Source organism: Eptesicus fuscus, chromosome 15, assembly GCF_027574615.1.
Source record: "Eptesicus fuscus isolate TK198812 chromosome 15, DD_ASM_mEF_20220401, whole genome shotgun sequence".
NCBI lineage: Eukaryota > Metazoa > Chordata > Mammalia > Chiroptera > Vespertilionidae > Eptesicus > Eptesicus fuscus.
The window spans coordinates 70,396,190-70,419,469 of record NC_072487.1 but is presented as its reverse complement, the minus strand read 5'-3'; the positions used below and the strand labels follow the sequence as shown (position 1 = coordinate 70,419,469).

The 23,280-nt window shown below is 40.7% G+C and overlaps 1 protein-coding gene across 5 annotated transcripts in view; it reads left to right on the top strand.

The window, feature by feature from the left end:
- STRBP (spermatid perinuclear RNA binding protein) overlaps positions 1 to 23,280 on the top strand; it is a 137,234-nt gene that overhangs the window by 44,413 nt on the left and 69,541 nt on the right. For all 5 annotated transcript variants that reach the window (XM_054727496.1, XM_054727498.1, XM_054727495.1 and 2 more), the window contains exon 2: positions 22,980 to 23,145. In XM_054727496.1, the coding sequence (XP_054583471.1) occupies positions 23,143 to 23,145 (3 nt within the window). In that variant the 5' untranslated portion in view covers positions 22,980 to 23,142. The remainder of the gene's footprint in view (positions 1 to 22,979; positions 23,146 to 23,280) is intronic.

Sequence of the window (23,280 nt, the reverse complement as noted above, 5' to 3'; positions counted from 1 at the left end):
GCTTTCAGAAATTTTCTTTCTCACAGTTTTGAAAATGGGGAGTAGACCTTAACATTGTGTCCTGGAAAGATAAGTCTGGAATCTCACTTGGAAGCTGAGGGCATTCTCTCTCAGTTTTAGAATATTATCAACAATGTATTGATTGAGGTTTTATAATTTTATTGGGATAAATATTCGTTAACTGAGTAACAAATGAGATTGATATGGTTCTGGTCACTACCTGACCTCCAATATTAAGAATTAACATGTGAGAGGCCAAATAATTGGGCAAGCTATGTAGATAGTACTAAGAACATTGGGATTGGAATCAGGTGGCTAGTTTAGTAACATAGGTTATTAAATATAAGCATGAATTCATATCTTGACTTTGTTACTTACCCTATGGTTTGGGCAACTAATTTAATGTCTCAAGTATTTTAAAGAAAGTTTCATGTAGTTTCAAAACAAATCTTGTTGAAGTAGATGGTTCCTCAGGAATGATGAACCAGATTCAGATATGTTAAAGCTTTCTCTTGTTTACATGCATATGTGTATGTGTGCGTACGTATGTCAAGGTTCATAATGTTAATAGATTTTGTTTGTTCATTCATCTACACTAATAAGAGTAAGATGCAAATTGACCCGTACCTTTGACGCCCACCAGCCAATCAGGAATGAGTATGCAAATTAACCCAACAAAGATGACAGGTTAATTTGCATATGCAGGCGCCGAGCGGCTGGGGGCAGGGCGGGATGCTTGTATCATTCCGCACCGCCCCAGCCACTCCGGGCCTCTGGGCAGCTTGGGGAAGGCGGAAAGGCAGCTCCAGCCGGAGGAAAGGCGGTGCCAGCAGCCAGGAGAAGGAAGGCCCATTCTTGCACGAATCTTCGTGCATCAGGCTTCTAGTAATATATAAGACTAGTAGCCCATTTGCAGGAAGAATCCTGCAAGCGGCCGCTGCGGCCGCATGCGCTGCTGCTGCTGCCACCATTGCGGTCGCAGCGCCTGCACTCACGCGCCGCTGCCACCCTCGCTCCGCCCCGCCCCGCCCCGCTCCGCCCCACCCCGTCCTGGCTTTCCTTCTGGCAGCCACCTTGCTTTCCGCTTTTCCTCCCTCTTCCTTCTAAGTTGTCTTCAGTCTTCACTCCTCCCTCCCTCAGCGTATGCAAATTAACCACCATCTTGGTTGTGTAATTTGCATACTTGCCCTGATTGGCTGGTGGGTGTGGCTTTGGCGTAGTGAAGGTGCGGTCAATTTGCATATTTGTCTATTATTAGGTAGGATAGGTAGGTAGCGGTATCATCAGAGAGGAAATGAAATGGTAGAAGGGAGAATTAGTTTTACACTTGAGTTGGGATGAATGAGGGCTTCCTGAGAGGTATTGAGATGGGTGGGCTTTTTTGGCAGATATGATTTATAGCAGTCAAGAGCTCTGGCTCTGTAGACAGGCAGTCAGGTTTGGATCCTGGCTTTTCCCACTGACTAGCTGCTTAACCTCAGATATATTACTTCACTTCTCTACATTATTGTTTCCTCTGTAAACTTAATATACTTGTTTCTCCTACAGAAGGTTTTTGAGGATTAAATGAAGTAATGCAGGATACAATAAGCACCTGCTATTATTACTATGGCATCATCATTATTACTGATAGGATTACTGATGGAGAGGCCTTTTCAGGCAGAGAGAATTTAGTCCTCTTGTCCTATTTCATAAACTGTCATGTTTTTATAAGTGAACCTAGTGGTTGTATTTTTCCATTTATGAATCACACACTGAATAATTGAGATTTAGACAGGATTCTTCTTGAATTGCAGAATTTGTTGCAGGCTGAAAAAACACCAGTCACAAGCTCCTGGTATTGTATTGCTGTCCCTTGAGTTCAGGACTCACTATCATTGGTTAAAGGTTGGAAAGGTAATCTCTCCCCTGTTTATGTAACAGTGTACTTTTCAAAATACTTCCATGACTGTTAGTTGATCCTCACAGTAGCCTTGTGAAGCACATAGGGTGAGAGACATTTTTTTTCAGGAAGTAGAGTCCACAGGGCTAGGGGAAGGTCCTTTCTGGCTGTTAGCGGCCAGTCCAACATAATTATAGCCCTGGTCTCCTGACTTATATTTTCTTCTTTAGTTTTCAGTGAATAGAAGTTTGTTAGCAGACCTGAGTTTGCATTTAATCGCTGCTGTTTACTAGTTGTATCATCTTATAAGAGTTGCTTAATTTGAGTTTGGGGTGTTTTTGTTTGTTTGTTTTTCATCTGAGACTTTGAACCACACAGGATTGTCTGTGATGTTGAATTTACGTCACTTTGTATAATACAGGGATGTGTGTATTAGGACACAGGCTTATTCACTAATTGGTATCTTATCTGCGTTAGTGATAATGCAGGTAGGTAATATTTATATTTCATATTGCCTTAATGTTCTTATCCTGCTTATTTGAGGGTAATATTCTGGATAATAATGCGAGGGCTCTTTCTTGGGAAAATGTAGGAGATTTGGGAGTGTTTGACAGGCAAATAATAACACTTAACACACAAAAAATAATCCATTTTAAAGATATTATTGTGTTACTTGGTATTTCCCTTTGTTTCTCCTCTCTCCTTTTTGCAGGGGAGGGTTTGGAAGGGGTTTTGTATTACCCAAATGGTTGAATAGTTTAAAGCTTTCCAGCTAATCTATAATAATAAAAGTATAATATGCTAATTAGACTGGACAGCCGAACAACCTTCCTGACGTCATTTTGGACTTCCTTCCTGATGAAGTCGTGGTGGTGGGGTCTGAGGCAGAGGTGGTTAGGTGCAATCAGGCAGGCAAGCGAGCAGTTAGGGGCGATCAGGCAGGCAGGCAAGCGGTTAGGAGCCAGCGGTCCTGGATTGCGAGAGGGATGTCCGACTGCCGGTTTAGGCCCGATCCGGCTGTCGGACATCCCCGAGGGGTCCCAGATTGTGGAGGGTGCAGGCTGGGCTGAAGGACCCCCTCCTCCCTGTTCAGGAATTTTGTGCTCCAGGCCTCTAGTAAATACGTAATTTTTGAAGTTTGAAGTTTGTTTCCCAATGGAAATTCAGACAAGGGGGCCTTTTTTACATATGAAGAGCATTCTGAGTGTTTATTAGTTATTTATACTTTACTGTTTTCCTCATGAAACTGCCAGAGGTAGATGAGTATATACTTTTATAAATACCATATTAATTGGAAATTATAAAATGCAGAAATTATATAGCTTTATCATATCTTTATGGATTCTTAGCAAGTATATCTTCTAATTTTACCAAAAAGATATTTTGTATATAATCATTTGGGACTTGTTAAGTATTTTTACTTAACATTGTAGTGCTAAGATTTATCCAGGTTGTTGCATGTTATTGGAGTTCCTTCACTTTGCTGATTAATAATCTATTTCATTAATGTGCCATAGTTTATTCATCCATTCTCCTGAGAAAGGGCATCTTTCATGTTTTCCAGGTTTTGCTATTGTGAACAGTTGCTATGAATATTCTAATTACGCATATCTTGTACATGCAAATGTTTCTCTTCATGTATATGTAAGAGTAAAATCCCTGGGTAATAGAGTATGGGATTATTCACGTTGTGGAAATTATGTCTGACATTTTTTCCTACCTTTAATGAACAAAAGGCTCCATAACTTTCCAACACTTGGTATTATCAGACTTTAAATTGTTTCATCTGGAATGGCTATAGAATGGTATTTCATTTTTTATTGCATTTCTCTGATCACTTTTGATAAATTTCTTCACTTTTTAAAAAATAAATCTTCACCTGAGGATATGTTTTTCATTGATTCTAGAGAGAGAGAAAGGAAAAGGGAAAGGGAGAGGGCGAGGGAGAGAGGAAGAGAAAGAGGGAGGCCAAAACAGAGAAGGGGAGAAACTGAGGTAGGGGGAAAGGTAGAGGGGGGAGGAAGCGGGGAGAGAGAGAGAGAGAGGGAGGGGAGAGGGAGGGAAGGAGGGAGGGAGGGAGGAGAGAGAAGACTTCAATGTGAGAGAAAAACAACGATAGTTGCCTCTAGCTGAGCAACACTGGCCAGGGCTCTTCACATTTTTATTGGTCTTTTTTGTTGTTGTTCCCTGTGAAATGCTAGTTCATGTGGGTTTTTTTTCTTCTCCTGGATTGTTTGCCCTTTTTTGGATTTTAAGTCATCCTTATATATTTTTTATACTTTTGTTAGATGTATGGATTCCAAAACTCTTTTTAGTTTATAACTTGTTTTTTTTACTTCTTTAGGGTGTTTTTTGAAGACTAAAAGTTTTTTTTATTTTAATATACTCAAATATATTTCATCTTAGAGTCAACACTTGTGTCTTTAAGGAATCATTTGCCTCTTTTTATCATTTTATATGCCAATATCTGTTAACATTACAGCCGACATTTATTTAAAAGCCTGAGATTGCAGTGGTAGGACAACACAGAAGGAAGAAGATAGTTTAAGAAAATGAAAGCAGAGGAGAGAAGTATGTTAGACTATACCAATGTATATAACTACTCATTACCCATCAAATCCCAGTAGAAAATAAGCCTTTGTTTATTTCCTTTGTGGGTACATGTTTATTTATAATTATTTTTTTAATTTAATAAATCTTTATTGTTCAGATTATTACAGTAGTTTCTCCTCCCCCCCCCCATAGCTCCCCTCCACCCGGTTCCCACCCTACCCTCTGCCCTTACCTCCCCCGCACTGTCCTCATCCATAGGTGTACGATTTTTGTCCAATCTCTTCCCGTATCCCTCACACCCCTTTCCCCCTGAGAATTATCAATCCACTCCCATTCTTTTTTTTTAAAAATATATTTTATTGATTTTTTTACAGAGAGGAAGGGAGAGGGACAGAGAGCTAGAAACATCGATGAGAGAGAAACATCGACCAACTGCCTCCTGCACACCCCCCACCGGGGATGTGCCCGCAACCAATGTACATGCCCTTGACCAGAATCGAACCTGGGACCCTTCAGTCCGCAGACCGACACTCTATCCACTGAGCCAAACCGGTTTCAGCAATCCACTCCCATTCTATGCCCCTGATTCTATTATATTCACCAGTTTATTCTATTCATCAGATTTTTAATTCACTTGATTTTTAGATTCACTTGTTGATAGATACGTATTTGTTGTTCATAATTTTTATCTTTACTTTTTTCTTGTTCCTCTTCTTAAAGAATGCCTTTCAGCATACTACCTAATGAAATAGTAATATGCAAATTGACCGCACCTTTGCTAGGCCCAAGCCACGCCCACCAGCCAAAGCCACGCCCACCAGCCATTCAGGGCGAGTATGCAAATAACCCAACAAAGATGACGGTTAATTTGCATACACTGAGGGAAGGAGGAATGAAGACTGAAGACAACTTAGAAGGAAGAGGGAGGAAAAGCGGAAAGCAAGGTGGCTGCCAGAGGGAAAGCCCGGGTGGGGCGGAGCGGGGCAGGCGGCAGCAGCGCGCGGGTGCGGCCACAACGGCGGCGGCAGCAGTAGCGCACGCGGCCGCTTGCAAATGGGCTACTAGTTTCATATAATACTGGTTTGGTGGTGATGAACTCCTTTAGCTTTTTCTTGTCTGTGAAGCTCTTTATCTGACCTTCAATTCTGAATGATAACTTTGCATGGTAGAGTAATCTTGGTTGTAGGTTCTTGCTGTTCATCACTTTGAATATTTCTTGCCACTCCCATCTGGCCTGCATAGTTTTTGTTGAGAAATCAGCTGACAATCGTATGGGTGCTCCCTTGTAGGTAATTAACTGTTTTTCTCTTGCTGCTGTTAATATTCTCTGTCTTTTGCCCTTGGCATTTTAATTATGATTCGCCCCATGATCATGGGGTGGCTTGGACCCGGGCTCTTCGCCCCATGATCGCGGGGTGGCTCGGCCTGGCCTGCTCGCCCCGTGATCACGGGGCGGCTTGGACCTGGACTCTTTGCCCCGTGATCGTGGGGTGGCTTGGACCTGGGCTCTTCGCCCTGTGATTGTGGGGCGGCTTGGCTTGGCCTGTCCGCCCCCTGATGGTGGGGCAGCATGGACCTGGGCTCTTCGCCCTGCAATCGCAGCGTGGCTTGGACCATGGCTCTTCGCCCCGCGATCGCAGGGTGGCTTGGACCTGGGCAGGTGGTGTGGCGGCTTGGACCCGGGTCCCCATCTCAGCTTGGATCCACCGATGGCTTCAGGCGCTGCCCCCTGCTGCCTGCCCATGTCCCCAACTCCATTGGCTGCATAGGGCCTCTGCCTCCCGCTGCCTGCATATGCAAATTTACCTGCCATCTTTGCTGGGTTAATTTGCATATCACTCCTGATTGGCTGTGGGCATAGCGAACGTACGGTCAGTTAGCATTTTTCTCTTTTATTAGTGTAGATTTTTTATATAATGACTATGGGTGAGAAAATGATCATGACCTTTGTGATGCACTGAGATATTTTTAAAGGATGTTATATGAATGTTTCTTATATTAGATATTTTTATATTCTTGAACTTTAAAATAGTTGCAATAAAGCCATATATGTAAGCTTAACCTAAAGAAATTTGTATGGCCCTAGCTGGTTTGGCTCAATGGATAGAGCACTGGCCTGAAGACTGAAGGGTCCCAGGTTCGATTCCAGCCAAGGGCACATGCCTGGGTTGCAGGCTTGATCTCCAGTAAGGGGCATGCAGGAGGCAGCCAATCAATGATTCTCTGTCATCGTTAATGTTTCTGTCTCTCACTCTCTCTTCCTCTCTAAAATCAATAAAATCTATTTTTTTAAAAATTGTATGAAAGCATTCTGTAATAAAACATTTTCAAAATTTTTCTATAACTTGCTTTAAAATTTCATAAAAGTACTTCACTTAAATGCTCTTCTGCTGTTTATTGAGCTTATCAACATTAGTATGACAATTACCCATATCTCCTGTCACTTCTATATACAGGCAGTCCTTGGGTTACGACAGACTCGACATATGTTGTTTCGTGGTTAAATCACCACCTCACATTTATTTATAATAAAAAATAGTTTCATCATTTTGATGTATGCACATATGTGCTTTGTTTTTTATTATTTATTTACCACAAGTAAAGGTCAGGAATTAGCTTTCTTATAAATTTTTTTTTACTGTTTCACTTCATTACTGCTGTGTATGTGCTCCATATGAGTGACGTAGGTGCTTTATGTCGGTGGGTTCCGACTTATGGTGAAAATCGCGTTACATCATGCCGTAGGAACCCGAGGACCTACTGTATACACTCTGTTCTCTAGCAGATTTGAATTCTGGAATCTCCCTACCCTCCAGAGCGCATGCACTCATACGCACCATCCTCTTTTATAGCCATTCTTTTATATCTTATTTCTGCTGTAGGGAAAGCATATACGGAGAACTCGTGCTTTATCAATAAGGGTATGATTGTTGCCATCATAAAAATAATTTGGATTTATGTAGTGCTTTATCCAGTGTTTTTATATACATTTTCTCAATTTCAATCTTGATCTGACACTTGATTTGCAGGGCAGATTATAGTCCTACTTTAGGCTGTGCTAATACTGAGGCTTAAAGACAAAAATCAGGACTTTCTGGTACATTAAGATGCTGAGTAAGTATTAGTTGGATGGATGAATGAATGGCTAGTTATTCTCACCATAATGCCCTTTGGGATTACAACATAGCTTCAGATTGAGCTATGGCTCAGAAGAGGTCCTGATATGTAGTAGAAACTAGAACATTTATTGACTATGCTTTTGCTGCTGGCTATAACGGACCAGCTGGTCTGGATTAGCCTTCCTGCCATAGAAGAACTTGATATGAGGCTATTCTTTCAGGCTTTGGGGAAGAGACCTCTGATCTTGAAATTCATGAAGTGATCCCCGTGATTGTCCCTATTTTTTGCCTGAGGATAATTTCCTGACCTGGAATCCATGCAGAGCATGGTGACCTAACTGTGCTGAGCTCAGAATTTAGGACTGTTAAAATGACTAGAATCTTCTAGGCTGGACAATGGAGAAGAAGAATTTGTGTAAGAAGGGTTTCCAAATGTTTGTGTGTATGTGGGTCCCTCGTGAATTTGTGGCAGAGCGTTGGGCTGTCAATAAATCAGAAAGACGAAGGTTTATCATAGTGGCTGCCCCAGGTTTGGGTATGAGCAGAGATACTAGAGTTTGTACAGCTGGGGGTTATTAAAGTTCTGGTCCAGCCAGAATTGAGAGACCCCTGGCATGTGGGTGAAACCCCAGAAAGACCATGAGGTAAAGCAGGGATTGGCAAACTTTGTCTTTAACGTTTTATTGAAAACATCCATGCCCATTCATTTGCATATTGTCTGGCTGCTTTCACCCTACAATGGCTAAGTTCAGTAGTTGCCCTGGAGACTTAGGGCCTATAAGCCTACAATATTTACTATTTGGCCCTTGAAGAAAAAATTTTGTAACTTCTCCCCTAGAGTAAAGCCTATTCTAGACCTTCCTTCCCATCACAAAGCTTATAATGAAATCTTGAAAAAATCGGCAGGGGAGATAATTTGAAAATTGAGTTTTGTCAGATTAGAGATTTGAAAAATAAATCTTTCCATAGATCTCCCCTAACATAAGTATTACTTGAGTTTTTCCTTAAAATTAGAACGTTTCTGGGTGGTATTACCTCCTACAGCGCTTTGGGACCTTCATAACAATGACAGTGACCTTAGCCTGCAGGCTAATACTTTGAACGTCTTAGGTTATAACTCCTGGCTAATTCTATCTAAGGATAAATCTCATTCCACTTGAAATGGAAAGAAAAACTTACTATCTTCTTTGATGGGGGAACTTTCTTGTATCTTCTATCCAGTATCAATATTTATTATACATTGAAAAATTTGCTAACCCCTGAAGGTTAAGACCAGAGCTAAAGTATATTGCTTAAGAGGCCAAGGTTCCATTTGTTTCTTTTTTACACACATGGACTTAATTATTAAAATACTTGGAAATATAAATTGTTTTGGGCATATAGACAAAATAGGATATATTAAATAACTGTACTCACCACACACATTTTTCACATGCTATCATTTTGCCAAATTTGCTTTAGATTTTTTTCTAAGAAACTAGAGGCCCGGTGCACAAAATTTGTGCCCGGGTTGGGGGTTGTCCCTCAGCCCAACCTTTACCCTCTCCAAGCTGGGACCCCTCGGAGGATGTCTGACTGCCGGTTTAGGCCCGATCCCAGAGTTCAGACATCCCTCTCACAATCAGGGACTTCTGGTTCTTAACCACTCGCCTGCCTGCCTGATTGTCCCTAACCACTCTGTCTGCCAGCCTGATAGCCCCCTAACCACTCCCCTGCCGGCCTTATTGACGTCTAACTGCTCCCCTGCTGGCATGATCGTCTCCAGCTGCCCTCCCTTGCCGGCCCGATCACCCCCAACTCCCTTCCCCTGTGGGGCTGAGGGGACTTCAACTGGATGAGGCGGGCCTGAGGAGACTGGGGGACTGAGGCTGGATGAGGCGGGGCTGAGAGGACTGGGGGACTCCGGCTGGATGAGGCGCATGGCGCCGCGCCCCCCCGACAGGGCTGAGGGGACTGGACGCCGCTATTTTGTGGCTTTGGGTGCGGCCATCTTGTGAGGGTGTGGCAGCAATTAGCATATTCCCTCTTTATTGGCTGTGGGCACCACCATCTTATGAGGGCGTGATGATCAATTAGAATATTCCTTCTTTATTTGTAGCTCAAATATGTACCGTGTGTGTATTCCTGATCCTTAAGTTTTTGTCACTACCTTGAATATTTTTTATACTGTAAAGTGTTTTTATCCATAAATTATATGCAGTATTTTGTGCATTGTTAAGCTTATATAAATGGCACCACTCTACATATTATTCTGCAACTAGCTTTTTTTTTTTTCTTTTCATTTTTATTGATTTCAGAGAGGAAGGGAGAGGGAGAAATAGAAACATCAGTGACAAAAGAGAATCATTGATCAGCTGCCTCCTGCACGCTCCCTACTGGGGATTGAGACTGCAACCCAGGCATGTGCCCTTGACCGGAGCCAAACCTGGGACCCTTCAGTCTGCAGGCCGATGATGAAATATATCACGGTAGTTCATTAACTGCATAATTTATGTCTCTCTTCTCTTGTTGATGGACATTTAGGCTTACAGTATTTTGTTAATGAACAGTGCTTCAGTGAACATTGGTGATATTTGACTTACTGTGTTTATGTGTTGGGATTTTCTCTAGACCAGGGGTGGGTACTTCTTTTTCTGCCAATGGCCATTTGGATATTTATAGCATCATTTGAGGGCCATCCAAAATTATCAACTTACAAATTAGCTTGCTATATCTGGTCAAACATTTAATTAACTCATCCTTAATGCCTTGGCAGGGCCAGACCAAATGATTTTGTGGTCCTTATACTGCCCACAGGCTGGACGTTCCCCATCCTTGCTCTAGACAGTATAACCAGAAAGAGTATTGTTGCTTGTAGGATATCCACATCTTTGACTGTTAGTTATTACTAAACTAGAGGCCCGGTGCATGAAATTCATGCACTGGTGGGGGGTGTCCCTCAGCCCAGCCTGTACCCACTCCCAATCTGGGACCCCTTGGGGGATGTCCGACTGCCGGTTTAAGCCCGATCCCACGATCCCACAGGGATCGGGCCTAAACCGGCAGTCGGACATCCCTCTCACAATCCGGGACTTCTGGCTCCTAACCGCTTGCCTGCCTGCCAGCCTGATCACCCCCTAACCACTCTCCTGCCAGCCTGATCGACGCCTAACTGCTCCCCTGCTGGCCTGATTGCCCCCAACTGCCCTCCCCTGCCGGCCTGATCGCCCCCAACTGCCCTCCCCTGCTGGCCTGGTCGCCCCCAACTCCCCTCCCCTGCCGACCTGGTTGCCCCTAACTGCTTTCCCCTGCTGGCCTGGTCGCCCCTAACTGTCCTCCCCTGCAGGCCTGATCACCCACAACTACCCTCCCCTGCTGGCCATCTTGTGGTGGCCATCTTTGACCACATGGGGGTGGCCATCTTGTGCAAGTGTGTGAGGGTCAATTTGCATATCACCTCTTTATTATATAGGATTGTTCCCCAAGAAGTTTTTATCCTTTTATAATTGCCCCTGTTTTGGTTTTGTGCAGTTACATATGGATTCTTTAAAGGAGAATGTGCCCAAAGAAAATATGACATATGAAAATCTCATTTTACTATAGATGAATTGGAAGTTGTGTGGTTAGATTCTTGGTAAATTTGTTCTTGTTTCAAAACCTTCTTAGGAAATATTCAAATATATAAGGAGAGTGAACTGTGAAGCATCAATTTTCAGTAATTATCAACATATGTTCAGAATTATTTTACTCTCCCTCTTATCCTTAACTAAGTTATTTTAAAGAAATCTCAAGTTTTGGTGTACTTTCATCTGTAAATAACTTAGTATGTGTCTCTAAAAAATATGAATACCCTCCTCAAAAGCCCAGTATTACCCTTTAGAAATAATTCCATGTTTTCAAATTCAGTGTTCAGATTTCCCCAGTTATCTGGTTTTTAGTTTTATTTATAATATTTAAAATATGACCACATTGTAAAAACAAATACTTTTAAGGAATAAATTTAATATGTCTTATATAAAATGAACCCATAGATTCTGGCTTATCATAGAATCATGTTTAAACAGGCAATACCTAAAAAGTAATCTAGGTATATAGTCTAACCCTTTTATTTTTTTATAAGTGAAGGAATTGAGGCTCAGAGAGGTTGACATTTGTTCAGAATTGGCCAGCTCAGTCATAGCAGAGCTGGAATTAGAATGCAGATCTTCTGACCCTAAATCCATTGCTCTTATACTAATTACATTGTATTGTCTATTTCATATTTCTCTTTAAATCCATTACCTCTATCACTTTTCTAAATCTAGCATTTAAGTATTTTTTTTCCAGTGGCTTTTCATAAATATCAGTAGTACTAATCTTCTGATTTTCATTAGGGTATATTTTAAAAGGAGTTTGTGAAAGGGTTGAATTATAATATCAACACTTGTGCCAAAGATATTGAGCTGTTCTGAAAAGCTACTTGTCTTTTCTGACCTAGATACACAGTTTCCAACTGTGGCAGAGGATGCCAGAGGGAGAAGAATGAGTGTTGGCAAGAGTCTGGAAATTAAATTATTACTTTACTGAAGAATCTTATATATTTCTTAGTTTTTAGCACTGTTATGTATGAAAAATTTTTTACATTGACATAATACTTGATGAATTTGTGCATTTTCTTTGCTGTCAGAAATTAAAATGACTTGTGTTTATTTAAAAATTGGTGATTTTGAACAGTACTGCTTGTTTATAACTAGATTTTAGGTTCTGAGGTTGTTTTGCAATCTTAAGAGAAATAATCGTGTCAGTCTATCTCCAGTATGGCTTCTTTGCCATTCTTTGTTCTGTAGAGTGGCACCAAAAAGTCTTGAGAATCAGACACCATGGGAAGCTTGTTTTACCAAGGTGCCGGTTTAAAGCCTTTGGTGCTAAGTGTGCTGCAGTGAGGCACAGGAGGACAGAGAATACTTGAATACTTAACTGTTTCTTGACACATTACCCCATTTTCCTTTTGATCAGAATTGTCACAAGATCTGTAAGTTCTAAAGATAGTCTGATGGCTTCCATCATAGCCTTTAATGAAAAGAAAATAAATACTATTGAAGCATGTACAGTTTAGGTGGTATTTCATATCTGATTGTGATTTAAAGGACTCAATCTCAAGTTGAGCTTTTAAATATTACTGTGCAAAAATTAAATATACATCTGCTCTTTGATTTGCTTGTGGAGATAGTGAATTATAAAATGTGGAGAATGTGAATTGTGAAAGATGCTAGAGATCCAACCCCAGTTCTAGGGATAGCTCTGCCTGTGTGTGATCATGGACAAATCACTTAACACCTTGTTATATTTGTGCTTTCATATTTTAAAAGATTATAGGAAATTTATACTACTTATTCTTCTTTTTCACTACTTTGCAGGGCTGCTGTAAGTATTGAAGATGTGTATGAGAAAATCGGCTTAAGTTTCTCCTTTGTGCCGGGTATTTTTCTAGGTGTACAAAAGCAAAGAGTATGCAAAGATCTCATATGTTAGATCCTATGGAGAGAAATAGAATAGGGTTAGAGGTGTGCAGGAGGCATTGCTATTTATAGGGTGATCAGAGATGGGCTCCAGATAGGTGACATTTGAGCAGACACCTGAAGAAGTAAGAGGAATTATTTGGATATCTGGGGTAAACTAGCAAGTGTAAAGCCTCTGAGATGGGAGTATGAGCGAATTGTTTGAGAAATATCAAGGATACCAATGTGGGTGGAACACAGTAAGATACTGAAGAGGTTAAGTGTGAGGGCTAAGTCCTAAGGCACTCCAGCATTTATTTAGAGGTCATGGAGATAAAGAAGAAAGGAGATGGTAGAATAATTTATGAAGCAGGCACAGTTCTAGTGTACTGCGTGGAAGCCAAGGGAAGTGAAGTGTTCAAATAGGGCACAGTGGACTGTGTCACCTATTGCTAAGAAATCAACTAAAATGGGGTCTGAGAATTGTTCACAGCAGTAAACACCATGGAAGTCCTACAGGATCTTGACAAGAGTTGTTTCATTGGAGCTTCGGAGTGAGAGGCCGATTGGGGTAAATTTAAGAGGGAATGGAAGGAGAGAAAATGGAAAGCAAAAGTATAAAACCCAAAGAATTATGTATCTCCTAAAAGGAGAGGCTAACAAAGGGAACTGCTGGTGTGAATGATAAATGGTGAATTGTGTAATTTCAGTTGTATAAGGACAGAATTGAAGGCATGAAAAGGGTGAGGGATTGTGAAAGGTGGTAGGATTAATAGGTTAAGGGCCCTGGTGAGGAGTGGGTGTCTAAGGTAGGAAAGCAAATGAGAACATTGGAGGAAAGGACTACAGGGAATGGAAAGGCCAGAATTTTAGAAGGGTCATCTATGTGGTTACTGAAATTACTAAGAATAATGCCAGAAACAGAGGGGAACATGTGTCAGTGAACTAAATAATAAAGTCCTGAAGGAATTAGGGTTTGAGGGATTAATCCAAGATGGGTAAATTAAGTCAAATAAATACTGGAATTTGTGCTTACGGAGGAAAAGTCGGATAATCCACATAAGTCACAGTGATAATGACTGCCATGGAAATATATGGGAAAAGATGGTGGCCTTTCATATGAACCTTCTTAGATTCTGCGGTTTCACCATCTCTAAGGAAAGGTAAATCTGGAGTTGAATTTAGATTTTTATTGAGCTTTTGAGTGTGGGGCATTGTAAGAAGAGCTGTGGAGGTAAAGGTAAGTCATTTCATTAAGGAACTTATGATAAAAATAACTAAAACTGAGTAATAGAAATGTCATAAAGGAACTTGAAAAAGTGCTAGATGGTTCAGAAGGAAAAAATTATATTAAGCTCAAGTATTAGGTAAAGCTTTCATGGAAGAGTAAATTTGAGATCAATGACAAATAATGGTGGTCTGTCTGGTAAGTAAAAGGTTGAACTTAAAACTTAGCAGTAGCACATTGCAAGGTGTTCCCGGGAAGAGTCATTATTCCCATTGCAGCTAGAACTACAGTAGTCAGAGAACTGCCAGGGGAAAAATTACATTAGTTTTGTTTATGGGGAATGCCACACTGAATATCTTGAGTGGAATGCCAGTTGCTGAGGTAATGAATTTAGTCATTGAAGATTTTTACCTGATGTTCTCAAGGTAAAATTTTCTCCAAAATTGGCTTGAAGTGGGGTTAGACTAGTATAGCAGCGGGTAAAAGTTTTGTAAATGGTAAGACTACTTTACACAGCAGTATATTAAACATCCTTAGTAAAATGAGGACTAAAACTCAGGATTTTCATTCGCATGCTGTATCCCCTTTCCGGTGTGTGTGTGTGTGTGTGTGTGTGTGTGTGTGTGTGTGTGTGTGTGTTAATTCAAGGAGCTTGCCTCATAAGTTTTCTTTAATTGACTTTCAAAATAGCACAGTCTTAGTTTTACTCCTACCTCTCAGGCCACTCTTGTGACAGTGGTTATGTCTGTTCTGGCTTTCCCATTCACTGGTACAACTACTTCCTTGTACCTAATTTACATGCTACCTATATGCTGAAAAGTGCCTAATTTATATCCTAATCTAGTTACCTACTTAGATATCTAATAAATATCTCAAATTTAGCATGGTGAAAGTGGAATGCCTGATCTTAGTCCCAAAACCTGCTCTTCTTGCACCTTCCCTAACTTGATTGCTCAGGCTGAAAACCTTGAAGTCACTCCTGATATCTCCAGTTCATTCACACTGCACATCCATTCTTCCAGGATGTCCTGTCACCTTACCTTCAGAATAGATAAAGAATCTGATTACTAAGCTTTCTATGTGGCCTCTTTTCTTCCATGCTCGTTCTTTCTACTATGTATTTCAACATAGAAATCATAGTGACCTTTTAAAAACATGAGCCAAATATTGTTACTTCTCTGCTTAAAACCCTGTAAAGGGCTCCCCTCTCACACAAAGTAAAAGCCACAGTCTTTAAAGTTAGGATTTGTCAAACTATGACCCATGGACCATATTTGGCCTACTGCCTGTTTTTTGTATGACCTATAGACTAATATGTTTTTAAATGGTTAAAAAATAAAAAAATTGATACTTTGTGACATGAACATTATATGAAATTGACATGTAATTGCCTATAAATAAAGTTCTATTGGAACATAATCATACTCATTTATTCATATGTAGTCTATGGCTATCTTTGCACTACAATGGCAGTTGAATAGTAGAGACCTTATGGCTCCAAAGCCTAAAGTATTTATTGTCTGGTCCTTTAAAGAAAAAGTTTGCCAACCTCTCTCCTGTATGATCTGGTCCCTCACTACCACCCCTCTGTCCTTGAAGCTCTTCTCTCTCACACTCATCCTACTCCAGCCCTCCAACCACATTGGTCTCCTTGTTGTTCCTCTACCTAACCAGGCACAGTCTTCCTGGCAGGACTGCTCTTTCCATAGATATCTGCATGACTAACTTCCTCCCCACATCAGATCTTTGCTCAGGTGTCACCTTCTCAATGAGGACTGACCATCTGTTTAAAATTGCATCCCCCCTCTACAGTACTTGCGCTGTCACCTCCTCTCTCTCCATACCTTCTAACATATTATTTAACTTATATATTTTTACATTTACTTGTTTTGGCTGTTTTCCCCTCTCTGAACTTGAGCCACAAGGACAGGATTTTAGTCTCTTGTTCACTGATATATCTTAAGTGCCTAGAACAGTGGCTGAAATATTATAGGTGCTCAGTAAGGACTTATTATGATGCATTTAATTATTGTTTCTTTGACCAAACGAGCAACCTAACCAAATGAGTAATCTAGCTGGCTGATCACATCTGTTCTGTTAGGAATCGGGAAGAGCTAGTGTCCCTTTATTTCAGTGAGATGTGTTTTCCTGTTACCACTTTCTTTGATGGGTGACTTGATAACATCTTTTCCATTTTGCTCACTGACAGTAAGTATTTAAAAAGCATTCTGGTTCTGCTTAGTTACTTCATACAGTGCATTTCATGTCAGGATTGTAGCCATTGTACCACTTGTTTAAGCTGTTAATTGAGAAAAGGACCTTTTGCCCCAAGCCCAGTGTTGCAATGCTGCTGGTGGTGTGGTGAGATTGCACTTGTCCATCACTGTATGTTGTGGGGTACGGTTGAATAGCTGGATTTTTGGTGTGGGTATGTGTAGTGGACAGGTTTTTCAGTTTAGTCTTCTCCTGTGCTTTTTTAAATATAAAATATAAAAGGAAATTTCCAGAGGAAAATCTGAAATTCAGTGTTCTTCACATTAGTTTACAACAGAAACTGAATGTCACCATGTAGAGGGGAGTACTGAATTTATATGTAGTATTTGCTCTTCTCTTAGTGTGTCTGAATTGATCCATCTTTGTGTCCCATGTACTACCAAGGCATAGTGCTAGATCCAGAATAGGCAATTAATTAGTATCTATATATATAAAAGCCTAAGCGACCCAATGACTTGTTGACCGGTTGCTATGACACACACTGACAACCAGGGGACAGACCCTCAACACACAGGATCGGGCTCTCTCCTGTCTGGATTGGGCCTGTGGGGATTGGGCTCCCTCCTGTCGGGATTGGGCCTGCGGGGATCAGGCTGAAACCGGCTATCTGACATCCCCCAAGGGGACCTGGATTGTGAGAGGGCACAGGTCAGGGCAAGGGACCCCACCGGTGCATGAATCTGTGCACCGGGCTTCTAGTTTACTTATAATCTCACATAATTTAAAGTGAGCCTCTTGTCCTATCTGTGAGGTGTCTTTTTCTAACTTTATCTTGTTCATCTTTAATATAGTAGAAATGTGATTGTTCTTTCATAATGGAGAAGTATAGCCTGGATATTTTATTTTTACATAACTTCTTTTGGTGAAGTTGCATATGTTAGTATTAACAAAATGTCCCCTGCGGCTGCCACCGTCCCAGGTGAAGCTGGTTCCGGTCCTGGGTGCCTGCAGCCAGCCAGAGGGAGGGAAGCCCAGGTCCTGGGTGCCTGTGACCAGCTGGAGGAGGGAATCCTGGGTCCCGGGTGTGGGGCGAGGCAGAGGTGGTTAGGTGCAATCAGGCCTGTCTGATCACCCTTAACTGCTCCCCTATTGTTAGGGGTGATCAGGCCAGTAGGGGAGCAGTTAGGTGTGATCAGGCAGGCAGGCAGAAGTGGTTAGGGGCAATCAGGCAAGCAGGCAGAGGGGTTAGGGGCGATCAGGCAGGAGGCAGGCAAGTGGTTAGGAGCCAACGGTCCCGGATTGCGAGAGGCAATCGGACATCCCCCAAGGGGCCCCAGATTGGAGAGGGTGCAGGCCAGGCTGAGGGGGGCCCCCCCCTCCCGCATAAATTTCGTGCACCGGGCCTCTAGTATTTAAGTAATTTCTTGCCTTAATTTAAAATATTTTCTTTTAATTGCATTTCAGAAAAATTTCCAAATATTTGACTAAGTTTTATAGTTTGAATATAGATAGCATAGTCATTCTTCAGTTTTGAGATTTGCTCCTAGGAAAAGGGTCTAATGTTCATACATACAAAAACCTAGCTTTGCAGTCTGGTAGCCTGACATCTAAAACCTTTCACCTTTTAAGGTCAGTTGCAAAAGATATACAACACTACCAAAAGTGTGATTCATGAAAAAAAAAAAAGTTGATAAGTTGGGGGATATATAAAACTTTTGCTCTATTAAGATGAGAGACACTGTTAACAGGATGACAAGACAAGTCAGAGATAGGGAGAAAATCTTCGCAAAACACATATCTGATAAAGGACTGGTATCCAAAATATTCAAAGAATTCTTAAAACTAAACAGCAAGAAAACAGACAACCCAATTAAAACGTGTAGAAGATGTGAACAGATACCTCACCAGAGAAGATATGCAGATGGCAAATAGGCGTATGAAAAGATGCTCCACATTATCTGTCATCAGGGAATTTCAAACTAAAACAACAATGAGATACTATTACACATCTATTAGAATGACTCAAGTCCAAAACTTTGACACCACCATATGCTGTGAGGATGTGGAGCAACAGGAACTCTCATTCATTGCTGGTGAGAATGCAAAATAGCATAGCCATTTTGGATGAAAGACAGTCTGGAAGTTTCTTACAAAGCTAAACATAGTCTTACCATATGATCCCGTGTTCGTGCCCAAATGGGTTGAAAACAAGTCTACACAAAAACCTGCACACGAATATTAATAGCAGTTTTATTCATTACTGCCAAAACTTGGAAGCAACAACATGCCCTTCAGTAGGTGAATGGATAAACAAACTGTGGAACATCCAGACAATGGACTATTATTCAGTGATTTCAAAAAGTGACATGGAGGGATCTTAAATGCATATTGCTAAGTGTAAAAAGCCAATCTGAAAAGACTGCATACTTCAGCTATTATGATTTTTGGAAGAGGGGGCTTGAATAGGTGGAGCACAGGATTTTTTGAAACCGTTCTCTATGATTCAGTAATGGTGGATACATGTCCTTAAGCGTTTGTCAAAACTATAGAATATGCAGCACAAAGCGTGAACCCCTAGTAAACTATGGACTTTGGTTAATACTGGATTAACATTGGTTCGTTAATTATAACAAATGGATCACACTAATGCAAGATATTAATAGGGAAGGTGTTTGTGTGGTGGAGAGAATGGGAACATGGGATTCTCTCTGCTTTCCACCTTTTTTTTTTTCTGTAAACCTGATCTTTAAAAAACGTTTGTTAAGAAAACAGTACTTGATTTAAAAAAAATCATACACATGTACACACATGCCTATGCATATACATTCAACATGCTTTATAAAGTACTCTTATTTAACAGAGCACAGCTAATATTTTTCTAAGGTGTTTTTCAGTTGTTTCTGATGTATAAATAAAATGTTTTATTTGATATTTGAGTGTTTTCTTCTCCCCTGAAGCCATTTTTTGAGTGTACACTATTTGGCAGATACTTTTAGGTATTTTTATGACCAATCTCATTTAGTTTGAAGTAGATACTATTCACCTCATTGCACAGGTGAGAAAGCTCTGGCTCAAAGAAGTGGAGTGGCAAAGCTGGTATAGGCATACCTCAGGTATTGCGGATTCAATTCCAAACCACTGCAGTAAAGTTGAGTATCACAATAAAGTAAGTTACAATCTCTGTGCTGGTGGAGGATCTTGCCTTCAGTTTTTTAAAATGGCAACATCTGTGAAGAGCAATAAAGCGAAGTGCAGTAAAATGAGGTATGCCTGTACTTGAATCTAGGGATGTCTGACGCCAAAGCCTGTGTGTGCTGTGCAGCTATATGGCCTTTGTAATGTTTGTCGTCTAACAAATGTGTCTTTAGAGCGAAATTATTGAAAGGGATTGTCTAGGTTTGAACCTTGGTTCTGCTTTGTGATTTTAATTAGGTTATATGACCTCTTTATGCTCTAGTTTCCTTGATGTATTAGAGACAGTTATTGAGATTGTTGTAAGGATTAAATGAGGTAATGTATGAAAAGCTCTTAGAACAGTGCCTGGTACAGAATATGAGTTCCATAAATGTTAGCTGTCAGTAGTGGAATAAATAGAGGAAACTGAGACCCAAGTAAATTAAGTGGTTTTCTGAGTCATATAGTTTTCCAATGTCACAATAGCTATTAAATGGCAAAGTTTAGTTTTTTTATTTGAAGGTGATAATTTTACCCATTTTAAAAAAGAGAAATTCTTTAATGGGGTGGTGGGGGCCTGCCCTCGGGGGTGAGAGGAGCCGGCGGGGGGGTTGTCAATTGGGGGAAAAGGAGACATATGTAATACTTGAAACAATAATAATAAAAAAAGAAACTCTTTAAAAATGTGTTGCAGTTTCTTTCCATCTGCTTACAGTCTACCGTATATAATTTAACTTTTTTTCTCAGATTGATATGGTAGGGGAAAAGCATTGGGCTTTAGGTGCTGGACCAGGCCTTATTCCTGATTAGTTGTGTGACCTTAATGTTTCTGATTGTAGTTCATTTGTAAACTGAGGGTAGGTGGAATTGGGCCAGATGGTTTCCTAGTTCCTTTTACAGCACCAACAAAATATGATTCTGAGATGCACTGCTTTTATCATGAATTCCTGCACTATGCTGTATAACACCCTGCGGATCCCAGAACTTCTTGATGCATGTATAAGGTGGTTTATCTCTGTGCTAAATGACTGAGGAGTGCTGTACTTTTATATTGGCCATCCACAACCTATCTCAGCGTTTTCTTAGCGTTCTTCCTGCTTTTTCTACTTTCAATCTACTTTCTTAATATGGTTGATTGATTTATTGCCTTTACCTTTCTACAGAGTGCAGCTTGTGTGGACTATGTTTTTAGTTCTCAGCTGAGCACATAGCATTCTTTTTTGGCTGCTGGATTCACAGCTAAGTATTGAATCCTCTAGCATGGAGTAGGGTTGGGAATAGGAAATGCCAAAGACTCTAAATTGTGTAGTACAATCTTTCTTTTACCATGGGATCAAGTCTTAGTTTTTTTGTTGTATAAAAGGACCTTGTGAGTTGTAGCATGTGCATGTTCCTGCTTTACCTTAAAGTGATATGTATACATAACCAAAGTAAGTTCCATTTGTTAGTTCACTTACATAACCTTTTTGTTTGTTTTAGTCAAACCTCACTAGCTTATTTCTGGTGGGTTTTGTAAACCAGAGTCAGGAAAGTTAGTTACAGGATATGAATAGTTTTGCACGTAGGTCACAGCTGAGTATCATCTATAATAATAAAAGTGTAAAATGCTAATTAGACCAGACATCCTTCTGGACAACCTTCTGGACAAAGCCAGGGCTGTGAGCGAAGCCCGGGTCCCGGGTGCCTGCTGGCGGCCAGAGGGAAGCCTGGGTCCCAGGTGTTAGCAGCTGGGGGAAGGAAGGCCTACTCTTGCACAAATTTTGTGCATCAGACCTCTAGTTTGATTATAATCATGGGTCTTTTTTTTTCATTTGTAGTATTTGGAAGAGTTAGATGTCATACCTGTAACTTTCCTGGTCCCTCCAAATTAAAAAAGGTGCTTTTTTTTTTTCTGTAAGGGAGTAACTGGTGGACTATATTAGGAAACTTACAAAAAGAACAAGAAGAGAGGTTCTTTATTTAAAGGAAATTTAAAAAAAATATACTGAAATAAAGTCAAAGCTACTTCTTTGTGAGTTTATGTATTGTGTGGTATCTAAGTTACTCCTGATATCTACATAGTTAAAGCATGTGTTCTATTTTGATAGTCACTCTCTGTTTTTTTGTGTGTGTGTTCTTTTTTAAGTAGCTGTCTTATAATATACTAGTGGCCCGGTGCACAAAATTTGCGCATGGTGGGGGGTGTCCCTTAGTCCGGCCTGCACACTCTCCAATCTGGGACCCCTTGGGGGATGTCCGACTGTTGGATCGGGCCTAAATCAGCAGTCGGACATCCCTTTCACAATCCAGGACCACTGGCTCCTAACCACTCACCTAACTGCCTGCCTGATCGCCCCTAACCACTCTGCCTGCCGGCCTGCTCACCCCCAACTGCCCCCTTCCCCTTTGCTGGCCTGCTCACCCCCAACTGCCTCCCCCTGCCAACCTGATGCCCCCAACTGCCCTCCCTTGCCAGCCTGATTGCCCCTAACTGCCTCTGCTTCAGCCCCGCCACCATGGCTTTGTCTGGAAGGTCTCCCAGTCTAATTAGCATATTACCCTTTTATTAGTATAGATAAGCATTTCATCAGTGCTCAGAAGAGTTAATTTTTACCCTATCTGGAATAAAATCTCCTAAAGGTGAAACAAAGGGATGATGAGGCCTCTGGGCAGAAATATACAGTGGGATCCTAGCTAGAGTTATCCATGGGTAATGAAGACAGGATTTAGCGGATATTCAGGAGTTTCATATATCAGTGCATAAAAGGTTGAGGGGGAAGTAGGATCTCTCAGGAGTTAGGGGAACAGAGCCAAAAAAAAAAAAAAAAAATCGAATTTTTGGCCTAAAAACGATTAAAGGAAAAACATGTGCCAACATATGCTGTCTGTCTCATGGTTGTATCAAATTGAAAAAGCTCATGGTTACAATCGGTGGTGGTATATTTTCAGGTGTCTTATCTACTTTTTGGATAGGTCTGATTAATGCCTTTCCAATAGAAAAATCTCAAGGTTAATTGCAACATTGTTGCCAACAATAGTACTATTACTTTTTTTTAGTTGGTGGTACTGTGTTTGTTAATATCTTTATCTCATTGAGAGCAAGTCAGCTAGCTGCCAGCCACATTTTGTCTACCAGGAGGGGGTTGCTTTTCTGGCCATGTCACTTAGACTCACTCTTTCATGGGCCCAGGCCTTCAAAGGCTGTTTTAGCTTTTTGTTTGAAATGAAGTAGTTTCTGTTGTAAAGATTGTTTCTTTTTAGTCGATAACATGCTTAAGGCTCCACACTTAGATATGAAACTGATAGTAAATAAGCATTATTGAAAAGTTGGTGTTATAAGCATTTTTGAAAATTTGTTATATTTTCTCTTGCAGGTGTAATTCAGAGAGCAGTCTTCAAACCTTTGCCGTATTGACTCTGAGTTGTCAGGGGACTCAGGCTTATGAGGAGGTACTGTCACATAAAACAGTGTCTGGTGAAGACAACAAGAAAGAGGGGAAAGGATCGGAAAAAGAAGCTAAAACACTGTAGAAAACCATGGTAGGTTATTTATGTTCTTAATTAAGTTATAAAAGATTCCAATAGTTTAAAATTGGAAGTGTTAACAGGAAGGCAAGTGAAAAACAATGGTGTTAATTTTTGGCTCTAGTGCATCAGATAAAGAAGGCACTCTAC